The sequence below is a fragment of the Phaethon aethereus genome, assembly GCF_964289735.1.
Source record: "Phaethon aethereus genome assembly, chromosome: 5".
Classification (NCBI taxonomy): domain Eukaryota; kingdom Metazoa; phylum Chordata; class Aves; order Phaethontiformes; family Phaethontidae; genus Phaethon; species Phaethon aethereus.
In genome coordinates, this window is record NC_138579.1 from 38,468,702 (window position 1) to 38,490,259 (window position 21,558).

The window sequence follows — 21,558 nt, forward strand, 5'->3', positions numbered from 1 at the left end:
ATTTACAGTGCTCAGATTGTAACTATGAGTTTCTAAGTTAAATTCTTGTGTCATTTATACTTAGATAAAATTGCCTTTTCTAAACTTCTTTCCACTGACTACCGAAGAGTTTAGTGTCCTTAATGATTTTGTGTATAAAATCTCACTTAACTGGAAATGTTGGCCTTTCTTCAGTAAATTGTTCAGTTTTACCTCTGTGTGAGAAGACTTTTTGAAGCATGGTTTCGGAATATAAAAGTGTTTTGACAACAAATAATAAATATTTAACTTCTTCCAACTTCTTTTGGTTTTAACCACCAGTTACCTGATGTGCTTCCTTAGTCTGCTCTGCTAATAAACAGTGATATGCTTAACAATTGTAATTCAAGGTTTTGAAGGGTCATGAATTTGCTAATAAGGTAACGGAGAACATTTAATCATGGAATCCCACATACTGTTCTATCAGTGAAGCAGCCACTTAAACTGTTTGGCATGACTCGATGTAATGAAATGACTAGTTGTACCTGTGCTATCTTAATGGATGGATATTCAGTTGTGGCTGCCTGGCAGCTGGAGCCTCAGTCACTTTGTGACACAATGCTGATTTTTTTTTTTTTTCCCCCCTATATTCTAAAAAGTATATTTTCTTAAGATTTTATAAGCCCTTTTTACAGCGACGTCATTGGCACCATGGAAATTGTTTCAGTGAAAAAAGTCTCCCATCCAAATGACCTTGTTCTTGTTTTTAAGGAGAGATTATCTATGAAAAAAAATTCACTTTGGCAGGCATACTTTCCATACATGTACTGCTTGTGTAAGTACTTGCAGTTCAACAGGGCTCTGTTCTTGCAGTCCTGCTTCTATGTTGGCTGGATCTTGTAATGGACCTTCTTTGTTATCAGCTTGTTAAATTTCTGTGGTGACACAAGGTCCACTTTATGATTTCACTGCAAGATAAAGGTGGAAGGGAAGATGGTTTGACTTGGAAAGTACATTTGTTTAAATGAAAATAATATTTAGATATAATAATTAAAATAAGTGAATGCCTGGCCATGGAGTGGAACCTTTTGTGCAAAACTTTGCATTCAGTAACTGTAAGCTTTGCAGTTTCCTTCTACAGGAGATATGCTGTTTCTTTGTGTAGACACTTTATGTCTTTCCCTAGTGTACCACTGACCCTAGCAGCACTTGGAAGAGAACTTAACTGTTCTGACTTCCATTATTTCAGTCTGCTAAAGCACGCTTCTCTTTTGAAAAAGATTTTCAGTATTACATGGTATCTGCTTATCATTGAGGTTTGCTGTGTTTTCTTTGTGAATACTTGATGCCTTATTAACCCACATTACTCCTTTTTCAGTGGTTTTTTGTGTTTTTTTGATAGGTTGATTGAGATAGCAGGAAACAGATTCCCTACTTATTTTGACTCTGATGAAAAGCTGTTCTGCATGACTCGTAACATTCACCTGTATCGAGAGCTGACCTGTGGCAGTGTACTGAAGAGGTATTCTTGTCCAGAGGTTTTTTTTTTTTTTAAAAAGACCATTTTGACTGGATTATCTATAACAATATTTGTTTTATATCAAAGTTTTATGAAGAGTAATTAATTTATTTGTGGCCTTTTCATGTTGATAACAGTGTGGTCTCCAACAAAGTAAAATTGCTGCAGGAAGACTGACTTCGCTTTTCTCAGTTCATAGTGTGTGACTAATCCACTTGATGTTTTCTAATTCCTGATAGACAATTTCTATATGATCTGATCCCTGTAAGCCTTTAAAGGGGAGTGTTCATGTGACAGGCCTTATGTCTCTTGTGAAGCGACCATAGTATAAGACTTAGATTTTTCCAGTTTGCTCTCCGAAAGCACAGTTTACTTCCAGGAAGACTGGGACCCCGCCAGCAGTGGGAAGGAGGAATTGTTTCACAGTCATCAGCCTGAATGCTGTTGTTGGCAGTGTCATACTATCATGTTGTTACCTTAAGCTAATTTGTGAACGCATTTTTGAAGGAAAATTAAGTTGTGTTTTAGCATCATCTTGTGTATTTTATGTTAGTGTGAGAATTATTCTAAGAATAGTTTCTTCTTCTAGTACAGCTTTATCAGAACAGCCAGTAGCTTATTGTCAGTGAATTAGGTTTGGCATACTGTCTTTGGAGGTATACGGAAACGAATTTGACCTTCTGCATATATAGACACCAAGGATTCTGGTGTTAGCAATGGGGTGCTGCTACTGTGAGCAAAAGGGCACAGTTTCAATGTCCTCTTAATTTGCTGTCTGCCTTTCAGGGGTTGTACAGCAGAGTGTTGCTAACTAGAGGTTCTTACGAACCTCTCTGTTGAAGGGGTCCTGCCTTGGGTTATGTGGCCCACTGGAGCCTCAGATTCCTTTCCAAATCTCTTCAATACATGCAGATTTTAGTGGAGGTGGTGTGTGAGGGGTAAAAAGAGCATCTGACTTTCAGCTTGTTTAAATAAAAGGTTTACTTTAATAATTTCAGGGTTATAAAATGGTTCTATTGTGTAAATAATATCAATGACTGTTTTGGGGGTTTTTTGTTTTCTTTTTTAGGATTATGTCTTTGGAAGAAGAAATTATTTCAAAGCAAGTTAAACTCATAATACTTGACTCTGTTGCTTCAGTTGTCAGAAAGGAATTTGACACAAAACTCCAAGGCAACCTGGCAGAGAGAAGTAACTTTTTGGCGAGAGGAGCGTCAGTGTTGAAGTATTTGGCAGAGGAGTTCTCAATACCAGTAAGTTCTTCCTCCTTTCTTAAGTTCTTGCCATACAGTATAAAGTAATAAAATCTTAGAAGAATGAAAATGACAGGAAGTTGAAAACCAGAAAAAGCTTGTAGCAGGAATCTTCAAGCAAGTACCAGTTGGAAAATAGTTTGCAAATGGGGAAACAGTAACTGTTCTGCTTGGTATCTGTTTTTTTGTTGTTTTTTTTTTTTTTTCCTTTGGACTTCAAATAAGGGTTTACAAGATTGTCCAGCTGTGTTTCAGTGCTTTGTTTTTTATTTTTTTTCTTAAATCTCATATTTTATTTTGCTGCCTTTAAATATTGCTTACCCTGATGGTTCCTTCCTAATGCAATGCTTACTCTAAGTAGTGCATGCTCTGACTAGGTGAAGATCTTTTCCTGCCTGTTCATTCTACTTAACATTATAGAATCTCAAAAGGCCTTATGCTCTGGATCAGTGTAAATTCCTTTTGTGACTGGTAACATATGGTAATTCAGAAAGGAAGGTAACAGCTCAGCAAATCCTTGTCTGTGAACTTGCTCATAAAATACAAAGGAAGACACGGACACTCGGTGCAGGGACTCAGTGGAACTGATTGAAAACTGCTTTAGAAGATGTAAGCTGCATAAGCGTGTGCATGTTCCTTCATTACATGATCCACAGAGGATCATATCAACTCAAAAGATGTCATTGAGACTCAATTCTTGGAAGTATTTCCTAGTATGGGTAACCTACTGGTCACTCCAGTGTAAGAGAGAAACTGTGGTAAGAACTTGAAAAAGACTGGTGAGGCCTTTTCCTTCTGACCCTCCTGAGGGGTATATTTCTGGTATAATATTTGCTGTGATGTCAGAAATGTGGAACTGGCTGACTTAAGAGGAATGGATTTCCTTCTGTCGTGTAATTTCTAAAGACCTTTTGATGGAGAAGATGAAACCCTGCGTAAGTGCCTTTAAAGTTCAGGTACAGAAGGTAATGTCCTAGTTAATGCACCCAATTAACATTTATAGTGCTTTAAAAAGCCAGGGAAGGCTTGTGTGTAAGTATGTATACTCTCATATTTTGGGAAAATATTATGCAGCCCTTTGAAAAAGGGGACAAGTGTTATGGGAATATACTATTTTTCTCTCTTTCTCTATTTTCTTCTCCTTCAGACACCCCCTGGTCTCCCCTCCACCTTCATTATAGTGGTGAAGCTGTGCTCTATTGGAGGCTCTGACAGTTCAGGCTGCTGCCCTGCTTACAGTCAGAAGGGCAGTGTTGATACTCACACAAGTTTTAGGCTACTTCATATTCTCCAACTCTAAGATTGTCATCCTAATTCATCCTACATAAGAAGAAAATAAAACTGGAACTTTTTAACGGTTTCCATTAATGTTTTGAGGCATTTGCAATACCTGGTGTTCTGGTGTTGTCCATGTTTCTCACTGTGAATACTTTGATAAGGAGGTCTGGAATTTTGGAAGGAACTTGTGCTCTGGTCACAGCTCTGTCTTTTTGACCTGGTCCATGAGATATCTTACCTTGTAAATAAAATCTTTAAAGATCCGTTAAATTGTATATAAATACACAGGGTGAAAGCTTGTATATTTTTAAAGCACCTATTGATTAGGTTTATCAATTTATTCAATGGAAATCCAACTGTATTTCCATTTATTGTCATCTTTAACGCACATTGCTTGGGGGTTGGTTCTGGAGTATTTTAAAAATTTGTTAAATTTTATGTTACAAAATAAACTGTAGTAACTCCTATTAGTTAAGAATTCTTCTAATTAAGAAGGGCTTTGGCTAGAGATTTAGGTTCTTGCAAACATGGATCCCTAAGCAAGGCTGTGTATGAGTAACATGCAAAATCCAACAGCAGAGCGTTATGCATCTGCAAGTGTTCGCGCATATGAGAGATAAGTCTGCTGTTGTGTATACTGCATTAACCTCTGCTGCTTGAGGTTACAGAGTATCTGAGGTTCTAACTGAAATAACTGTGTTGGAATTATTTCATATGGTTTTACTTACCTAGAAAATCAATAAATATAAATTTGGGGCTAAAAGAACATTAGTAAGGTTGCAAAGTGATTTAGGTCACTAATAAATTGGACACCTACGTAACACTTGTTTCATGGCAGAATCAGTGCAACTAAATACTGAGCTGGGCAACAAGTAGGGGAACTCAGTCTGATATTCTGAAAAAGATTCGGAGTTGATGGCTGATACGAGTTGAACTTGAAGTCAATCCTTTTGGCCGTAACTAAAAGGTCTGGTGAAAAACTTTGCGTAGTTGAGCAAGGGAGTCGGAAATAACGAGGTTGTGTGTTATCTATTTAGCTATAACTGTTACTGGAGCAGTACACCTGGTGTGAACAGTCCAGGGAAGATGGTGAAAAATCAGCTTCCGGAGAATAGTCTTGAAAATGACTGGGAGAAGGGGAGAGCAATCTTGGTAATTAAGACATAAGGTGCTTACTTTGTTTAGCTTAACTAAGGATTTAAGGGTTTCTTCCTTAGTCAATATGTACCTACTTGAGGAAGAGGTATTTGATGAAAGCAACCTTCTTGTCAGCTGACAAAGGTATACCACAGTTCTGTGGTTGGAAACTGAATTAAGCAAGTTCAGACCTTAAATAAGGAGTGTGTTCTTACTGGACTAATTATTGGAATGCATTCATAAACATAAATAGTTTCTTGTTACTGAGTGTTTTTAAATGGTCTTTTTTTTCCCCATTTCCTAAGAAGGAAATGGGTTCAAATAGGATTAAATTTGAGGAACCCCTATACTACCATGTTATGCTGAAGTTCAAGTGAGTTTAACTCTGTTCTTTCTGCTGGTGTTCCACACTCTCTAGCTGTTTGTAACTGTGTGTTCATGGTGTCAGGATATCGAGTTTGATGTGCAAAAGTGACTAGCATTCATAGCTTTTACCAAACTCAAAGGGAACTGTTTCAAACCCAAGTAACTCAACATGGTATGAAGTAGTTGGGGGGAAAAAAGCTGATCTTAACTGCCTCAAAACTGATTCTCATTGTTCAGTAACCTCTCTGCACCTCTATTTTCAGTTTGTAAAATTGGAATAACAGAGCTGTTTGTGAGGATAGGGTCATTACTGTTCAGAAAGTACTCATACTGTGTCCATGAACAATGTATAGATGCTCGTTGGACAGTAACACTTGCCATCCTCAGTGTAAAATTTAAATCATGTGTAGTAAATGAAACCTTAATCCATCTTTTGAGATGCAAAAAAAATATTAAATATATTCACTGAATGGCACCATCTTAGCCACTGAATGAAGCAAGTGAAAGTGTGTGATTATAAATTTTTACTTGACTTAATGGTTTTTGAAATTTTTTTTGTTTGTAAAATACAAACAAAGACAAAACTTTTTTTATTATGTATGGATGTTAGTAAAACATAAGTTGCTTCTCAAAAAGTGAAAGATGATGCCTGATTTCATTTTTTGATCCCTTCTTCCATCTAACTTAGCAGTAAGCCCAATTCCATCCTAGGCTCTTTAAATGATGCCTGGCCAAGAGGCAGCACAAGGTTTGGATCGCTTCTGGCCTATTGACAAACCACCTGGCAGTTGTACTGATGAGTGAACAGTTACTGAAGCATTTTCCTCCATGGGACACTATGTATCAATGTCCCTTTTTCCCCTTCCCTGCACACAGCCATGACCAAAACCTATTTTTTTTTCTGCCAGGTTTGGTTGAAACTAGCCAGTCAGATCAAAAGTGATTGCTAGAAACTGAGAAGGACAGCTTGACTATAAATCAAACAAAAAGCCCTTTATTTTTGAAATCCAGTGAATATGTAAAGCTATATGAAAAGTTTACATTGTATTTATCTATTTTAGAGCATACTGTACTTGAGAGCATTTGGATCGGGATGTTTTCTGTTACAGTGTGTGTTGATGTTGTCTACCAGATTACATATTTAAGCAGCAGTAATCAGTCCTATATGTTTCCTGTCTAGATTCCTGACTTCCTTAGCCTTCTGAAGAAGAATAGAAAACAAAATACAATCTGGATTTTCTTTCTTCTCTTCCTCCATATACGTAGGAAACTATTTACTATTAGTAAGTGGTAGTCAGTAAAATTAATTTAGTGTTCATGCTGGGTGAGAGAGAAAGGTTGTCTCCATTTCAGTGAAGAACTAAAACTAAAACCCAATATGACTAGAATTGTTCTTGAGATTTAACTGTTTAGCTTCCAAAAATTATTATTTCTAGAACCTGGTCTTCTAGTTGTTAGTACTTGAGAAAATGTGAGAAGCTGGCTAGACATCTTTGTGGAAAAGTACTCTAAGAGTGGCAGTTGCAAAACCAAACTGCTTTAAGCATTCTTTTAAATGTCAAATTGAGACTGAAGATGAAACTTGCTTTGTAGGTCCCTAAGGCTAATCAAATTACAGCACTGACTATGCTTTATACTGTTGTCTGGGTTGTGTTCTTAGATCTGTTGAGTGAACCTTTGTTATTTATGATAAGCATGTTGGTTATCATTACTACCAGCAAATGTGTAATAGTATCTTTCATTTTTTTTTTTTAAATTGTTCTTTGTGAGAATATGAAATAGGTTAGGAGGAGAGATCTCATCTCTCACTTGTGATTTGTAGTGCAAATGAGAGACAAACCTCATGTAACTATTCCCTAATGCTTTTATTTGCTATGATGAGTAAGTTAACAGTAGTCAAGAAGCCCATAATTTCCACAGCTAATGTTTTTTTCCCCTTTAGATGCCACATGCTCCATTTAAAAAGTAAAAATTCACTTTATCAGTATTGATAATATGACAGCAATTAAAGCCGTCATAGTCAATTTTCTTTTCACACTCAGTTCTCACATTTTTTGTTTCAGTGCTTCACACACACTTTATGCAGTCTGCTCTGTAAACTTTATACCCAAGATTTTAATTTGCTTTGGAAAGCCAAATGTTTAGCTAAATATATATTTGATTTTGGGTTGTGTAAGTTTTTGCGTCTTAAATCAATTTATAGTGCAAATGACTTGACATCTGCAGTGCCTTTTCTGCAGTAAAGTGTCTCAAGATAGAAGTGCTTCTGTTGGCAAAGACAGAATATTCAGACTGTTAATTTTCTCTTTCTTTATAAGCAAATATTTCCATTTGGCCTCATCCTTGGTTCTGTTTTATTCTGTTTCCACATAGATGGTTTCTTGTCAGCTCCTCTGCACCTTTGCTATTTCTGTTCTGATATTTGAAAATATTAGTTTATGGAGAGATAAACAAATTCCAAAATGGAAGATTTCTGAAGAAAAGTTGTTTAAATGCCAGTTCCCTTTGAATTGGTAATAAATACGTAGAAAGTTTGGAAAAAATGGACAGTTGATTTGTTGTTACAGTATGTAACAACACTGTATGCTGACTTTCCAAAACTATGGAGATACATTAGACTTCCAGGTGAATTTGTATCTGTACTGTCAGCTGCTGAAATGCAAACTTTGTTTTTATACTTTGCTATTAAAAAGTGTTTTTAATACCAGTGTTACAGAAACAGGAATTTAATTATCTTTGCAAGTTCTTTAAATATAGAATAAGAAAAACTTTTTTCTACTTCCAAAACTTAGAGAATTGGTTCCATTTTGAAGTCTTCTAAAAAGAGAAATATCTTATATGTTATACCACATAGAAACCTGTACTTTTTTAATGAGGAGCTAACCTTATCAGAAGAAAACATTTTGGAACTGAGTTACCAGAATTTTACTAGCCATATTTGGGCCAGATGTGGTTCAAACAGTTTCTAGTGGTGAGAATTCAGTGGAAAGCATGAGTCCTTTTCTGTTGAGCTGCTGGTATTTATGTAAAGTGTCTTGTTGCTCAAGTTTTGAGCATATTTTGTGTTTTTGTATGTATGTGAACTTGAATACTCTTCCCAACTGCTAATAGAAGGATCTTTCTATTTCTGTGTAATCACACTGAACTCCTGGTCATCTGCTTGCTGCAAAAGGTTGAGGTTTACCTAATAATGTAATTCTCCTTTCAGTGTGGGGCTGCTACTTTATTTTCTCGCTCGCTCCTGCTGCTTTTAACTTCCATTTCAGCTTTGGTACTTTTTTTCATGAAGTCTCTATATTTCTCTAGGGAGCAGCATGAGAGTTAAAACAATTTGGGATTATTTGCTTAGAAAACACAGAATAGTGCTTCTGAACCTGCAGAATTTTATGACGGTAATTCACCAACTTCTTGGAGAAACTGAGTTCCTCCTATGAACTCAATAGGATGAAAAGATACTCGTGTCTTATGCTAAACATATTGTGAATGTTATCCACAGAAGCATAAATATTTAGAATAATGTAGATATTGCAGAATTTTCTGACTTTCATTATTCTGTATGAATTAAAGAAACATTGAATAGCCCTAGCTTTGTTTTGAGCCATGGAAAACAGCTCATTTGTTTCCTAAATCAGGAAACTTCCAAAACTAACTTTCTTCTAGTGAAGGACAATTCTTGTTCTCTTCATGATGTTTCACTCCCCCTGCACCAAAATCCAAGTTGGTGTTCATGTCCTCCATTAAATGGTGAACTGAGCAGCATTAGAAAATGATGTTCGTGCTAGCTATATCAGAACTTTTGGGTTCAAACATACTATCTTTTGGTGCAAAGAGGAATACTTAACCTTGTCCAATGCTTCATCAGTTCAACTAACAAATAGTTTGTGAAACAAAACATTTTATGTTAAGATTTCCTCCCAAGTTATACTTAGCAGTATTTTCATGCCCAGAACTGAGTTTATAAGCTTTGTGTTTTTTTTTTTTAATTCAATACTGTAGTGTTACCCTTTGTTTTCTTACAAAAACCTGCTTAAGTCAAAATTTCACACATATATGAACACTGCGTGGTTTGGAGTGAATTTTGATTTGTGTTATTGTTTAATTAGGAAAACAAAATGGTTGAAGGGAACTTACAGACTGGAGTTAGTTCTTTGCCCTTGCTAAAACTTCATAAACCCAGTTTTTGTTGGCAGATTGTTTATGTTTCAATTATCCCCCTGCTCCACAGTACTGAGCAAAAACTAGTTTTCATAAAAGGGAGTTAATCCAACTGCTAAGTGTCATTACAGTGGCAAAGTTAGATGGTTTTGTCTTCTCATGTGGCTATTAAAAATTATTCTCATTAGGCACAACTTTGTTTTTGTTTAAAATGACTGGTTAGAATTAAATTATAACTATCTTCAGTACTGCTGCCATCTGTGTACTTTTTTAATATGTTCCTGGAGAATATACGTTTCTGCAGTTTATGGCCCAACACAGTGCTCCTTTTGGACTGTCTATGCTCATAAAATGTTTAATACTGCTGAGGAAAAGGAATGAGGAATGGTAGAGCAATGTTTCCTGTTTTCATGTGGTGGTGAAGTATAGAAAAGGAGGTAGTTTAAAGTTATATGATACTGGAATTCAGTTTTCCGTTTCTTTTAAAGTATTGCCTCCACTGCTTTTTCCATTTTACAGTGCAAGTGACTTTGCCAAAAGCTATCATTCTGCATGATTGCACATACAAAATTACGTAGATGGAAGGCACCAGTATTAACATATAGGAGAGGGAGTTGAGAGGAATGAGATTTTATTACCATATTTGTTTTTGATCTGCTATACGATCATGGACAGTGCTTGCTATAAAGGAGGGCAGACACTTTCCCTCGTATCTGTCTTGACTTGAATTTCTGAAAGGCTTTATCAAAAATAAATTAGCAGTTTCTTGTGTCTTCTAATACTCTTTCTTGTTACACTTCTCTGGGTTCCCTTCAGCTGGTTTACATCATCTGGAAAGTGAGGTACCCAAAACTGAGACAGTATTCCAGATGAATCTCTACCAATGTTTAGGTATGGAGAAGGATTTCTTCTCGTGCCTTGCAGGACATCCTCTTGTTTATGCATACAAGTACACTGTTTGCTTTCTTTGCAACAGCCTGATGTCATCTACTTACCGTTCATTAAAACCCTGGATCTTCATCTGCTGACTTGGTACTTAGCTAGTTGCTCCTCCTTCTAATGTGTTATTTTTCCAGACATGTCAAGATGGTTTTGAATTCTAATCGTACATTCTAGTGTACTTGCAGTCTCCTCGCTGCTTTCCTGTTTTTGCAAGGAAAATGATCATTCTTTCTATTACAGATTCTTTGTGTAACTATTGGATAGAACCAGACTTCAAGCAGACTGTATAATTTTGTTCGTAAGAGACCTTTAAACACTAGTAACTGCCTATGTGTCATTTTCCAATGAACTTTTCATCTACCCTGTAATAGATTCATCTAGGTTATATTTCTCTAGTTTAAGTAATGTAACTATATAAGATGTTCTACTGCTAAAATAAAAACACAGTAATTTTTTTTCTGCCCTGTCATGTTGTTACTCTGTGCTGTAGAAAACAGTAATTGTACTGAAGGGCTTTTATGTCTTTTATTGGGAGTTTAGGGTTTGGCAAAATGTACTGTTTTGACTGTGTGAAAATTGCCTGAACCTTTAGGCCAATAACCTATTTGTGACTCTGCAGAGAAGTACTTAAGTTTTGAGTATTCCATTCTCTTTGCATGTTTTCTTGTGCTTCCTTCTTGTCCTTTGATTTTATTTAAACTGTAAGTTCTCTAGGAATATTTCTACATTTGCATAACGTGTAACTGAAAGTGATTCTAGTCTCTAGACAGGATAGCAATAGAAAGTATAGTTGACCAGATTACGAGTTGTTGTAGAAATCTTAACCTGTATGAGCTCAGTATAGACTAATTAGCGGTTTGATTTCCAGATTCTCTAGACTTTGTTTGCTTTACAGTTACTCAGCTCCAGGGCTTCTGCGAATAAAGAGGACCTGCTCTGCAATTGTTACTCCTAAATAATATTGTATCAGCTCCCTGAGGTGTAAAGGGATGGGGATAAGAGGAAATTAAGGTTGGGCAATGCATATGTCTTACAATATAAATGTGCCAAGAGATCAAAAGTAAAATCTATTTGCTTGGAAACTGGTAGTAGTAGAGATGATGATATCGCTTCCCTCTTTGTGTCTATAGGACTGACTTGTGAGAATATTGCATTTGGGTGGAATCAGGTGCACTGCTGGGGCTGCTTTGTCATGAAGTATGGTCTGGAAGTTTCATGATGCAGTCTGCTTGCTGATGTTAACTCGAGGACCTGCCTTTTTCAGTCTGCAAAATTTCCTCTCCTTCTACACATGGTTGGATGGTAATAATAGACAACCAGACCAAACTGTTACAGCTAGATGGTTGATGATCCTGTGCTGCCTTGAAAGTAGAAGTATCTAGATTTACAGGACAAGCTTTTCAGTCTGTGCTTTTTCTTCTACTGTTGAGACTTATGTGCTTTAGAAGAGTTGTGGGTTTTGTTCTGGTTTCCCTCCCCTGTTTTACTTGGAATTGGAATCTATGAGCTATAATGTAGGTTCCCCTGAGCAAGTTCATTCTGATTTTTCTACAAGAAGACTCCATCTGCTTTATTGAGAACATGCATGTTTTGTATCATTATTCATGGAAGTTGCAGCTATCTATGTTGATTTATTCACCCCAACTTTTTGTTTAAAGAAGGAAACCCATCATTTTAACAGCAAGCATTTTAATTCATTCAGTATAAGTTCAGTATAATTAAACAGAGGGAGACTCATTCCAAATAGAGATTCCAGTGAGAATCTACATGATTTCGGTAATCTCATCAAAACTTATGTTGCCTCTAGCTAAAATGCATAGCTATATCTCATTTGAGAATATAGTACTTGTGTTGTAATATTCTAGGTAAACAAAATTAGACTTAGAGGTTTTTATTAAATAAGACTGAGCAGTCATCTGCAGAATTTTAAGTAGACAGGAGTGAATGAGATGCTGGTTTTTGTTGGTGAGACTACATCTGAATTTCAGTAAGACAGTATCTCTCCCCCCAATATTCTGTTAACATTTTTGATACTCTGATTTGGATGAGCTGCATTGAGAATATACCCCAAGAACACAAATCACTTTCTTTGTCTTTAGAGTCCAGTAATTTCCATACTTTCATATTTATCATCTCACACTTTTGCCGTGGGGCAGAGAATGCTTTGCTCTTCAACAATGTCTGAAGTCTTGACTGGATTCTTGGCAGACTGTGGTATTATATTTTTCATTATGTGCTGGTTGGCAAAATCTCCTCCAATACATGAACTAAACACTACTTCATGCAACTGAAACCCTTAGTTCTTGTAGAGGAAAATTGCTTTAAAAGTGCTTACTGCTTAGATGCCTTTTGTAACTTCATAAAGGTCCCCTCTAGGGAAAAGGGGGGCTTGCTTAAGGCTGCAGGCACATACTGGTGCTCCAAGTACATTATCTCTCAAAAACGTTAGTTTAAGCAAACAGGCTTCAGATGTTGTCCATCTCTGAAATACCAAACTGAAGTTATTTCTCTGCAAACCCTATGAACAGTACTAGCAAGCTACAACTGGATAATGGAAGTTTGATGTAAGGCTATATGTCCATCTGTCAGTCTTAAATTAGTGCATCACCAAATGTATGTTAAGCCTCTTTTCTTCCAGTAGTTGTGAGAGAAGATGCAGTGAAAGGTAAGCGAGGTATGAAGTGTTAAGATGATTTTTTTAATTCAGACCCTTACCTTCTGTTATCTTCTGTGATTTCCTTAAACAATGTCTTATTCTAACAAACCTCAGGTCTGCCCAGAAAGGTTTGGAATTATATCTAAGAACTGTTCCCTTACGTCTTTAGCAAATTCTCTCAATTCTCTAGGAACAGTACAGGAACCTGCTGCTCACCTTTTTGGTGATACGTCCTTTTCCATATAATTTTCTAGCTAGATAGTGAAGAGCTTGTTAGGAAGAGGAATTGACTAATAAAACATTCAAGGTTTGCTTGTGTCAAAATCTGTTTGTGGGGAAAATTCTTAACCCCCAAAATCTTCTGAATATGCACTGTCATAGGTTTTCCTGGGGGTATGTATATACAACCAGCTGCCTAAAGCTGTCATATGTTGGGTGTATATCTTTCTCTGCTGCATGGAGGAGCTCCATGTCATGGCCCTTCATGGCATTGTAATGGAAACAGTCATGCCTCGGCAGCGAGCACGAAGTTTCTGAGGAGGCCTGGGTACAGACCATATTAGAGCAGATATGCTCTACTTTGCTTCTGCAATGGCCCTAAAATGGAGCTACTGGAAGCAGACAGATGCTTTGTGAAGTCTGTTCCTGCTTGTCCTATTTCCAAGGAGCAGACTGACAATAGTAAAGGAGATTATTATTGGCTAGAGATACTGTTCTGGGCCTGGCAGCAATGCTTACTTGCTGTGCCTCCTTTTTCAGTTGGCTTAAGGGAGCCACAGAAGAGAGGAACTAGCAAGTTGGTGAAGCTTCTGTCTGGAAATCCACTGACCTGTAGCCCATTCTGAAGTTGTCCCTAGGAAAGAAGACTACCAGATACAAGCTGCAAGCAGAATAAATTATCTGTGCAAATCAGAAGTAGCATGTGGGTACTGAGCATTACAGAAAGTTCGAGTAGCCCCAAAAGAAGATGTGGTCAACCAATGTCAGAGATTAAACAGCAGCAAGAGGACAATACATGCTTTTTTCCTTCCTACCCGCCTTATAATTCATTTCAGTATAGAGTTTGCAACTGGTTCATACTTGCTGATGAGCCTGAACAAGGATGTAAACTATCTGAAAAGCAACCCATTAAAAAAAAAAAGTAGTGGGCAATTGTGCAGCTCAACAGGCACTGGTGTTGGCAGAAACGAGGGGCAGGAATGCGTGGTTTCTGGCAGCAGCACAAAGTGTGAATGTAAAACTGCATCTCCGGTAAAAAGGGTAAATATGAGCAAAAATGCTAACCAGGTTATTACTCAGAACAAGCAAGGAAAAAGAGTGTTAGGTGCTTAGAAGATCCTTTAAAGTTTTGACAGCTCTAGGAAGGATTTTGTTACATACCAGTATTACGGTGCTTTGTACTTTGACTAAAGGTGAGCAAATGCCTGGCTGCATACAGCCTATCGTTACATTGCTTAGGGCTTTTGTGCATCATTAGATCAGTGTCCTGGTTTTAAAAAGCATCATAATATGCTGTATTTGGAGTTCTAATATATCCATGCATAATGAATTATAGCTGAGGTCAGAAACTATGCTGAGTAGTAGATTTTCAAACCACAGTGTTTCTTCCTATGCTAAAATTCAGAATGAAATGTATAACAATCCATAAAATAGCTGGTACAGTTCATAACATGCTTGCATTCCTTCTTTATTAATAGTTTCATATCCATCTGTTGGCATGCTATGGCTAAACCATTAGCCAAGTTTTTGCAGCTGCTGTTTTACAAGTCTGTAGAATGTAGTTATCTCCAGCTCCTGTTTTTTGTCTACTAATAAGAGGAAATTTTACAGAGAACTTAAATTGTCCAAGACTGTAAGTTCAGTTCTAGGTGAATGTCTATGATCTTGATTTAACTTGCTTGGCCTGTGGTACTTTTCCTGTTACTTCTTTTGTTTGAACTACACTGGTTGCAGCAGTTGTTTCAAGTAGTAGTAGCTTGTTTAATCTCATTAGAAGTTCTGCACATAGTTGTAGTCCTGTATTTCTGTAGTTCTATTTTTAAGACCATTTTGTGCAAATGATAGTTGCTGATTTGATCTGAAGATAGAGCCCCTAGAGGTCTGTTTTCAGATGAATGGGTCTATATGTAGTAAGTGTGCGGTTTTTTGTTTTGACTCCCTCCATTAAAACGCGGATGAAGATGAATTTGGTTTGCAGCAAAGATAGCTATCGATGTAGAAAGTAGTGTGATTGTAGACTGCCAAACTACTTTTTGCATGATACTGAACAGTTACTGGAGAATAACTGTTAAGATTATTGCTAAATCAAAATTATTTCATACTAGTTACTTGGAGATGCAAAGTTTCCAGAAGTATTTGTGTGGTCCAGTACCTCTGTGTGTGTGTGCACTTTTAAAAATTCCAATACTATCAAATTCTAAAGGCCACAATTTGTAAATCACAATTCACTCCAATTTTTGGTGTCACATAAAACCTGTTAATATAAATAAGAAATTTCTAAATGATAAAATAATATTTGTGTATATTTACAAGTTTCTGTCTCCTACAATAACATTATTTATGCTGAGAGGCTGTAATGAAATCTTTGCCATCTTATAAAATCCAGTGCTAGGGAATAAATTGCATTTTGCTTACTTAACTGTCCTACCTGTATTCAGTCCAGTCATTCACCTCTGACTGGACTACTAACATGTCAAACCTCTCACCAGTTTAATACAGTGTCTGTTGAAATACATACCAAGAAGTTGTGATTCCATTCATTTCCAAAGCCTTAAACTTGTTATTTCCATGCCAAGAGTCAGCTATTACCAGACATTATTATAGAGTGGTAGTAGACTGGTCTGTTACTAGGCTTGTATTTCAGTTGCCTTAATGTCTTGTTTGCTTGTCTTTTCTGATGTTGGAGTGTTCCTCAATGGGGTTAGTTTGAAAGAATATCTGTCTTCTGTTTGGTTATTTTAAGACTCATTTTTACTTTAAGTGCTCTATTTGCCCTTAAGCACTGCTATTTTTGATATTGTGTGAAGCTGGCTTTGCAGTTCCTTCTGAAGGAATAATTGACTAGTAATAATGGTGATGTGTTTCTCCTCTCAAGGACAAACAATTTGTGCAGAAGCCTGTACTATTTATTCTTGGTTGCTGCAATTGAGTCCTTTGTCTGGATGCTAAAGGTAAGGTTTGCATACTGGTGAATATGTCATGAATTATTGGTACAAAGACCTAACTGCTGCTTTTTTTCATAGAGCCTCCCGAATTTAAGGAGATACTAAATGGAGGAGATCTGTGAAATGCCAGGAAATGTGAGATTGTATAGCAATACCATGTACACAACTTGATTTGCTGTTACTGGAGTGTACAGTGAAGTACTGGGTAGCTGTAAATTCACCAACTTGTTTGGAATGAATGATGCAGCCTGAATGCCAGGTGCTGCTTAAAATCCTGAACCTGGCCCTAGTACAGTTGTAGAACCTTCTGGAGTTTTGAGCAGAAAACATTAGAATTTGTAGGCAGGCCCGAAGCATACGCATGCCATGCAGACACTGTAATTGATTCTATTGAATATAACTTCACTATTTATATAAGTTTGGGGGTTTGTAGCTCTAATATTCCTCAGATACTGAGAATGTCCAAAGAAATGCTAGGTAATTAAAAACAATCAGTCATGTTACCCCAGTGCATCTGAAGGATAAACAGCATTGATTCTCTTGGTGTAGCAAAAGGCCTTCTTTCTAGTAGTTGAATACGTGACACAAGATTCTGTTGTTTAAGAAATCATGTAAGTCATTGTCATTTTTTATGCAAAATATTACTTAGATTTGGTCCATAAATTTTGCTATATGTGGAGAGATAAACTCAAGGAAAATAAAATTTCTGTCGTGCCAGGCAAAGATGCCTGGTTCATGATGCTGTGTTATCGGTATCAACTTTCATAAAAGTCATATAGGTTGTATTCCTGAGCTCTAAAAATAGGCACAAACTCAAGTACTGTCATGTGTTTCTGTCAGTAACTATAGATGGGATTACAATGCTATGTTTTTATTAATGCCAGAGTTTTTCAATAATCCAGGTAGTGACACAGTCTATGACCTCAGAATACTTTAATTACTACAGCTTTTTTCTCAGCTTCAGCAAAGCTGCTTCCTAGGTCAGAGTTGTAACTGCTGAGGTAAGGATAAAGTGAAGAAAGATTGATGGGGAGAGGTGTGAAAGCTTTTTATTAGCTCAATTGATACAGTCAGGAAAAGGGAGAGCTTTTCACCAGGAACCTGAAGAGGGGCTTGGGAAAACCTGCCTGTCACTTGGCCTGGAAAAAGATAATATTTCTGCCTGTAAACTTTCCTTCATCTAGTTTATAGTCTGTAAGAGTTACTGATGACAGAGACATTAAGCTTTCCTAGTTTTTCTGTGTCATTTAACCTGAACATTTCTTTTATGTGTAAATTGCAGTTTTGCAATATACTGTAAGACATCAAATGCTTGTGGTCATTTGCATCCCTTTGTATGTGAGTGGTTTAGCAAAGTGTGCAGTACTGATATGCTTGATCATTTGGTGTTAATGAATTTTTGAGGGGATCCTCTCTTCTAGTGTAGGCATGCAGAAGTTCTAGCAGAAGAATAAAGACACAGAATTTTTTGTTAAATAGAAATACTTGTAAGACATTTTGTAGAGCGGGCAGCTTATAGTTTGTTGTGATGGTACTGAAATGAAAGCACAAACCTAACACTCCTCCCCCTTGCACCAACTTTTAAAGCGATTGAAAGTGAAAACTGACACTGTTCAAATTGCTCTTGAGTTTTTGCAGTTCATCACCATGGTTGATATGTATCCTTGGTGTTTCATCTATTGTATGTAGCAGCTGAGAACATCTGTCTTACTTCTAAAGGTTTCCTTTTCCTTTGCTTCAGTTTGTACCTCAGATACCTCCAAATGGAGTCCTCTTGTGCAGGTGATTATCTTCCATCTGTTTGTTTCTTCCTCTTATCCCCTTTAAATAGGTGATAAGAATCCAGTTTAAAAACACCTTAAAAATCTACCATCTTGTTATACTAGTCACAATATTAAATTTAGTTTCAATATCAGGAGCGAGTTTTCCTTGGAAATGGTGAAGGAAAGGGGCAGCATAAATTAAAGTTACGCTCCTTTGTGTTAATTTCTAGTCATCTAGTCATCTTTTTTCCACTCCCCTCCTGTATATTCTTCATTTTATCTGTTCAAGGATGAAGAGGTGTTATCCACGTTCTTTACAACAGCAGTCAATTTATGGTGCCTATTTAATCACTGTTGAATTTATTGGATTTTATGTTTTCTGAAACAAACAGAACTGTGTTGTCTTGGCCAGTTGGGATGAAAATGTGTGTGGCTAACATTCAGAATGTACTCATCAGACTTAGACTCACTAATATTTTATGTTTGTGATTGAAGGTGAAATTTCACTGGTAATTTTTTGACAGTGCTGTGGGCTTTTATATATGTATATGTATTTATACACACATAAATATACACCTTACGTTACCATTTTTGCTCTTAGAGAAGCATTTGTGCAGCCATATAGTGAATTGCAGTGGGAACTGATCCAGCTGAAAAGTGGCCTTTCAGGCTTTTTTCTTGAATAATTTTTCACCTGAATGCAATATCCTTGCATCTTAACTTGTTCACTTGTATTCCACTATAGTCCCTACACCCTTTTGTAAAGAACACCTGTGTTGCTAACTGGTCTTTATTTTCAAACTTAGTTATCCTTGTAGCAGCTTGTGCTTGTGCTTTCTTGAATTGCATCTTCACACACCTCCTTTTTTTTTATTTTTGCAAGTATTTCTCCAGTCTTTTGAGACCTTCTTGAAGGCTAATCCTGTCCTGTCTTAGTCGGTTCCTTCCACTTATGGCACTGATGCACAAGCATTTCCCTGGCACAGTGCAGGGGACTTCAGTGCTGCTACTGAACATCATGCAGTGGCTTATCTGTTCCTCTCACTAGAATGTATTAATTGACAACAGATGTGTTGTTTTAGCTGTATGGGTTAAGACTAAACTTAAATGTACTAATTCTTCCCAGGTTTATTTTCTGCATTCGTATAATGAAATATAGGGACGGCAGGTGCAATTATTTGCAAGGAAATAATTTCATGCAGGGTCTCTAATTATACTGAAACTACAGGCACTGACTTTTGAGTCTTCAAACTTGAAGATAGAATTAATTCCCTGTACTATGTCATTGCAATCCATTTTTTTCTTCATAATTTTAGACATTGAAATATTAGCATTTACCTAAAAATATTAACTATAGAAATACTTTCAAGGACTGCAAGCAGATCTTATGTTCTTGTGGGTTTTTTGGTTGCTTATTCTGCGTAAGTTGCATAAATGCTCTGGCAATGTTGGTGGAATATGAAGATGATATATAAAGGAGTTGACTAGCTTTTAAAAGAGGAATCACTTCTGAATACCAAGTATATAGATATTCTGAAGTGTATTCTGTTATTCCTTTTGTATTATCTCAGCCCATTGTCAGTAATTTTGTGTTCCATCAATCGCTTTTCAGAATGAGTTTACGGTCTTTTCATAGGAGGACGTATTTTCTAGTAGCTAGACATTGAACTAGAAGTTGTTTGGATTATGCTTTTAGCTGTATTGTCCAGTATCTCCCCTGGCCCAAGTTTAACATAAAAAGGAAAAAGAAACTTTAATGAAAAGGCCTGTGGATGAAGGATTCTATTTATGGCAAACACTGTTTGCTTACCAACTGAAATAAGTACAGTATTCTTATTATAACTTCCAACACATTGTCGTAAAGCTATTTTGTGTATTTTATTTCAGACAAAGGTAGTGGCTGTGTATTTTGCACAGTGCCTGATTAAATCTGCTTTTGACTGTGGCTGCTATTTTGCTGTTGCTTATGGAAAAAAATATATAATTCCTATGCGCAAATCAATTATGTTAATTTAGAACCTTGCAATAAATGTTTAATCAGTGCTTGCTGGAGAAATAATAAATATAGGGGGGATAGTGGAGGAGCTTACTGTTGCATGTTACAAGCTAAATTCCTTCCCTTGTTAAGATTTTGCATAGTTGGTTTAGCTTAAGAACTTCAGTATTCACTTTGAGATTAAACATAACAAAGCCTTAATTACCCACTTTAGTTAGGCAGAATGCTTTGTTAGCTGAAACATGCTCTGGTATCTGTTATTTGGTGGTAATTTTTTTCGTTATACAAACCTTTGATGCTCTCATTGACAACTGGGAATTGGCTGTACTGGAATTTTTTTCTTCCTTTCTCTTAGAGCAACATCCACAAGGTGGTGCCTTTTCACCACACGAAAGGGAAAGGAACTTTGCTTTGCAAACTTCATGTTGGCTTTTGGCCTGTTGCTTGGCAGAAATGGGAAGCTCAGATGCTGAGGCGAGAGTATCCTTTTCTCCCTGAATATAAAGTGAACGCTATCGTTCTCCGTTCTTTCCAGCCTTTGTGGTTGGAAACTGACTGTGATGCTCAGGAGTTCAGAACCAGAAGAGAAAGGTAGTGGCTTGGAAATCAAAACTGAGCCGTGTTGGCAGAATCATGAAAAGATTGGCCCTGGAATACCGAAGCTGTGCAGGCCAGCAAGGATGCTTACTGCCAGAGCATCTTGTGAAATGAGACCTAGAATTGCAGCAACTTTTGTATGTCAGGCTCAGGCCACCTTGGTGGAACTATGCAGGAGCCTGGAACTGGAGGAATGAGACGTGCTTTAGGCAAGTGCTGTGCAGTTTGGGGTGTGGCTGAAGGGGAACTGGCATAGTATTGGCAATTCTCTTTTAGTTACATCATGGTTTATCTTTGTAAGGTGAATTCAGCTGAAGATGAGGCAGTTGGAAAACCTTCTGAAATATTAGCTTCTATTGCATAATAAGACCCGAGAACAGCAGTATTATAAAGAGAGTTTTTCACATGACCTATATGTAATTCCCAGCTGTGAAACCCTCTGGCAATGAGCATGAAATCTAAAACACAGCTGATAGGGGAAAGGGCTGCTGTCAGCTCAGACCGAACACTTGAGTATTCATAGCATGGTGCTTTTACAAACAGACACTGGAGTACATCAGAGTAATTTGGTTTTGAGATCTGTGCAGGAACCTCCTCCTAGCTGTGTGTGCTTTCAGATACAGTGGCAATCAGTGCTGAAGGAGAACCAGGTGTGCACCATATTGTACTGGTTTTCCTCGAGAATTGCAAGCCTCGACCTCCCCACCCCTTATACCTCTCTGCCAAATTTCCTGCTGTAAATTGGTCTTACGTTTGCCTTTATGTACCTTGTGA

At 37.0% G+C, this 21,558-nt stretch overlaps 1 protein-coding gene across 1 annotated transcript in view; it reads left to right on the forward strand.

The window, feature by feature from the left end:
* RAD51B (RAD51 paralog B) overlaps positions 1 to 21,558 on the forward strand; it is a gene marked incomplete at its 5' end in the record, with an annotated part of 429,021 nt that overhangs the window by 14,698 nt on the left and 392,765 nt on the right. The window contains 2 exon segments of the mRNA XM_082000471.1: positions 1,361 to 1,480; positions 2,547 to 2,730. Of these exon segments, the coding sequence (XP_081856597.1) occupies positions 1,361 to 1,480; positions 2,547 to 2,730 (304 nt within the window).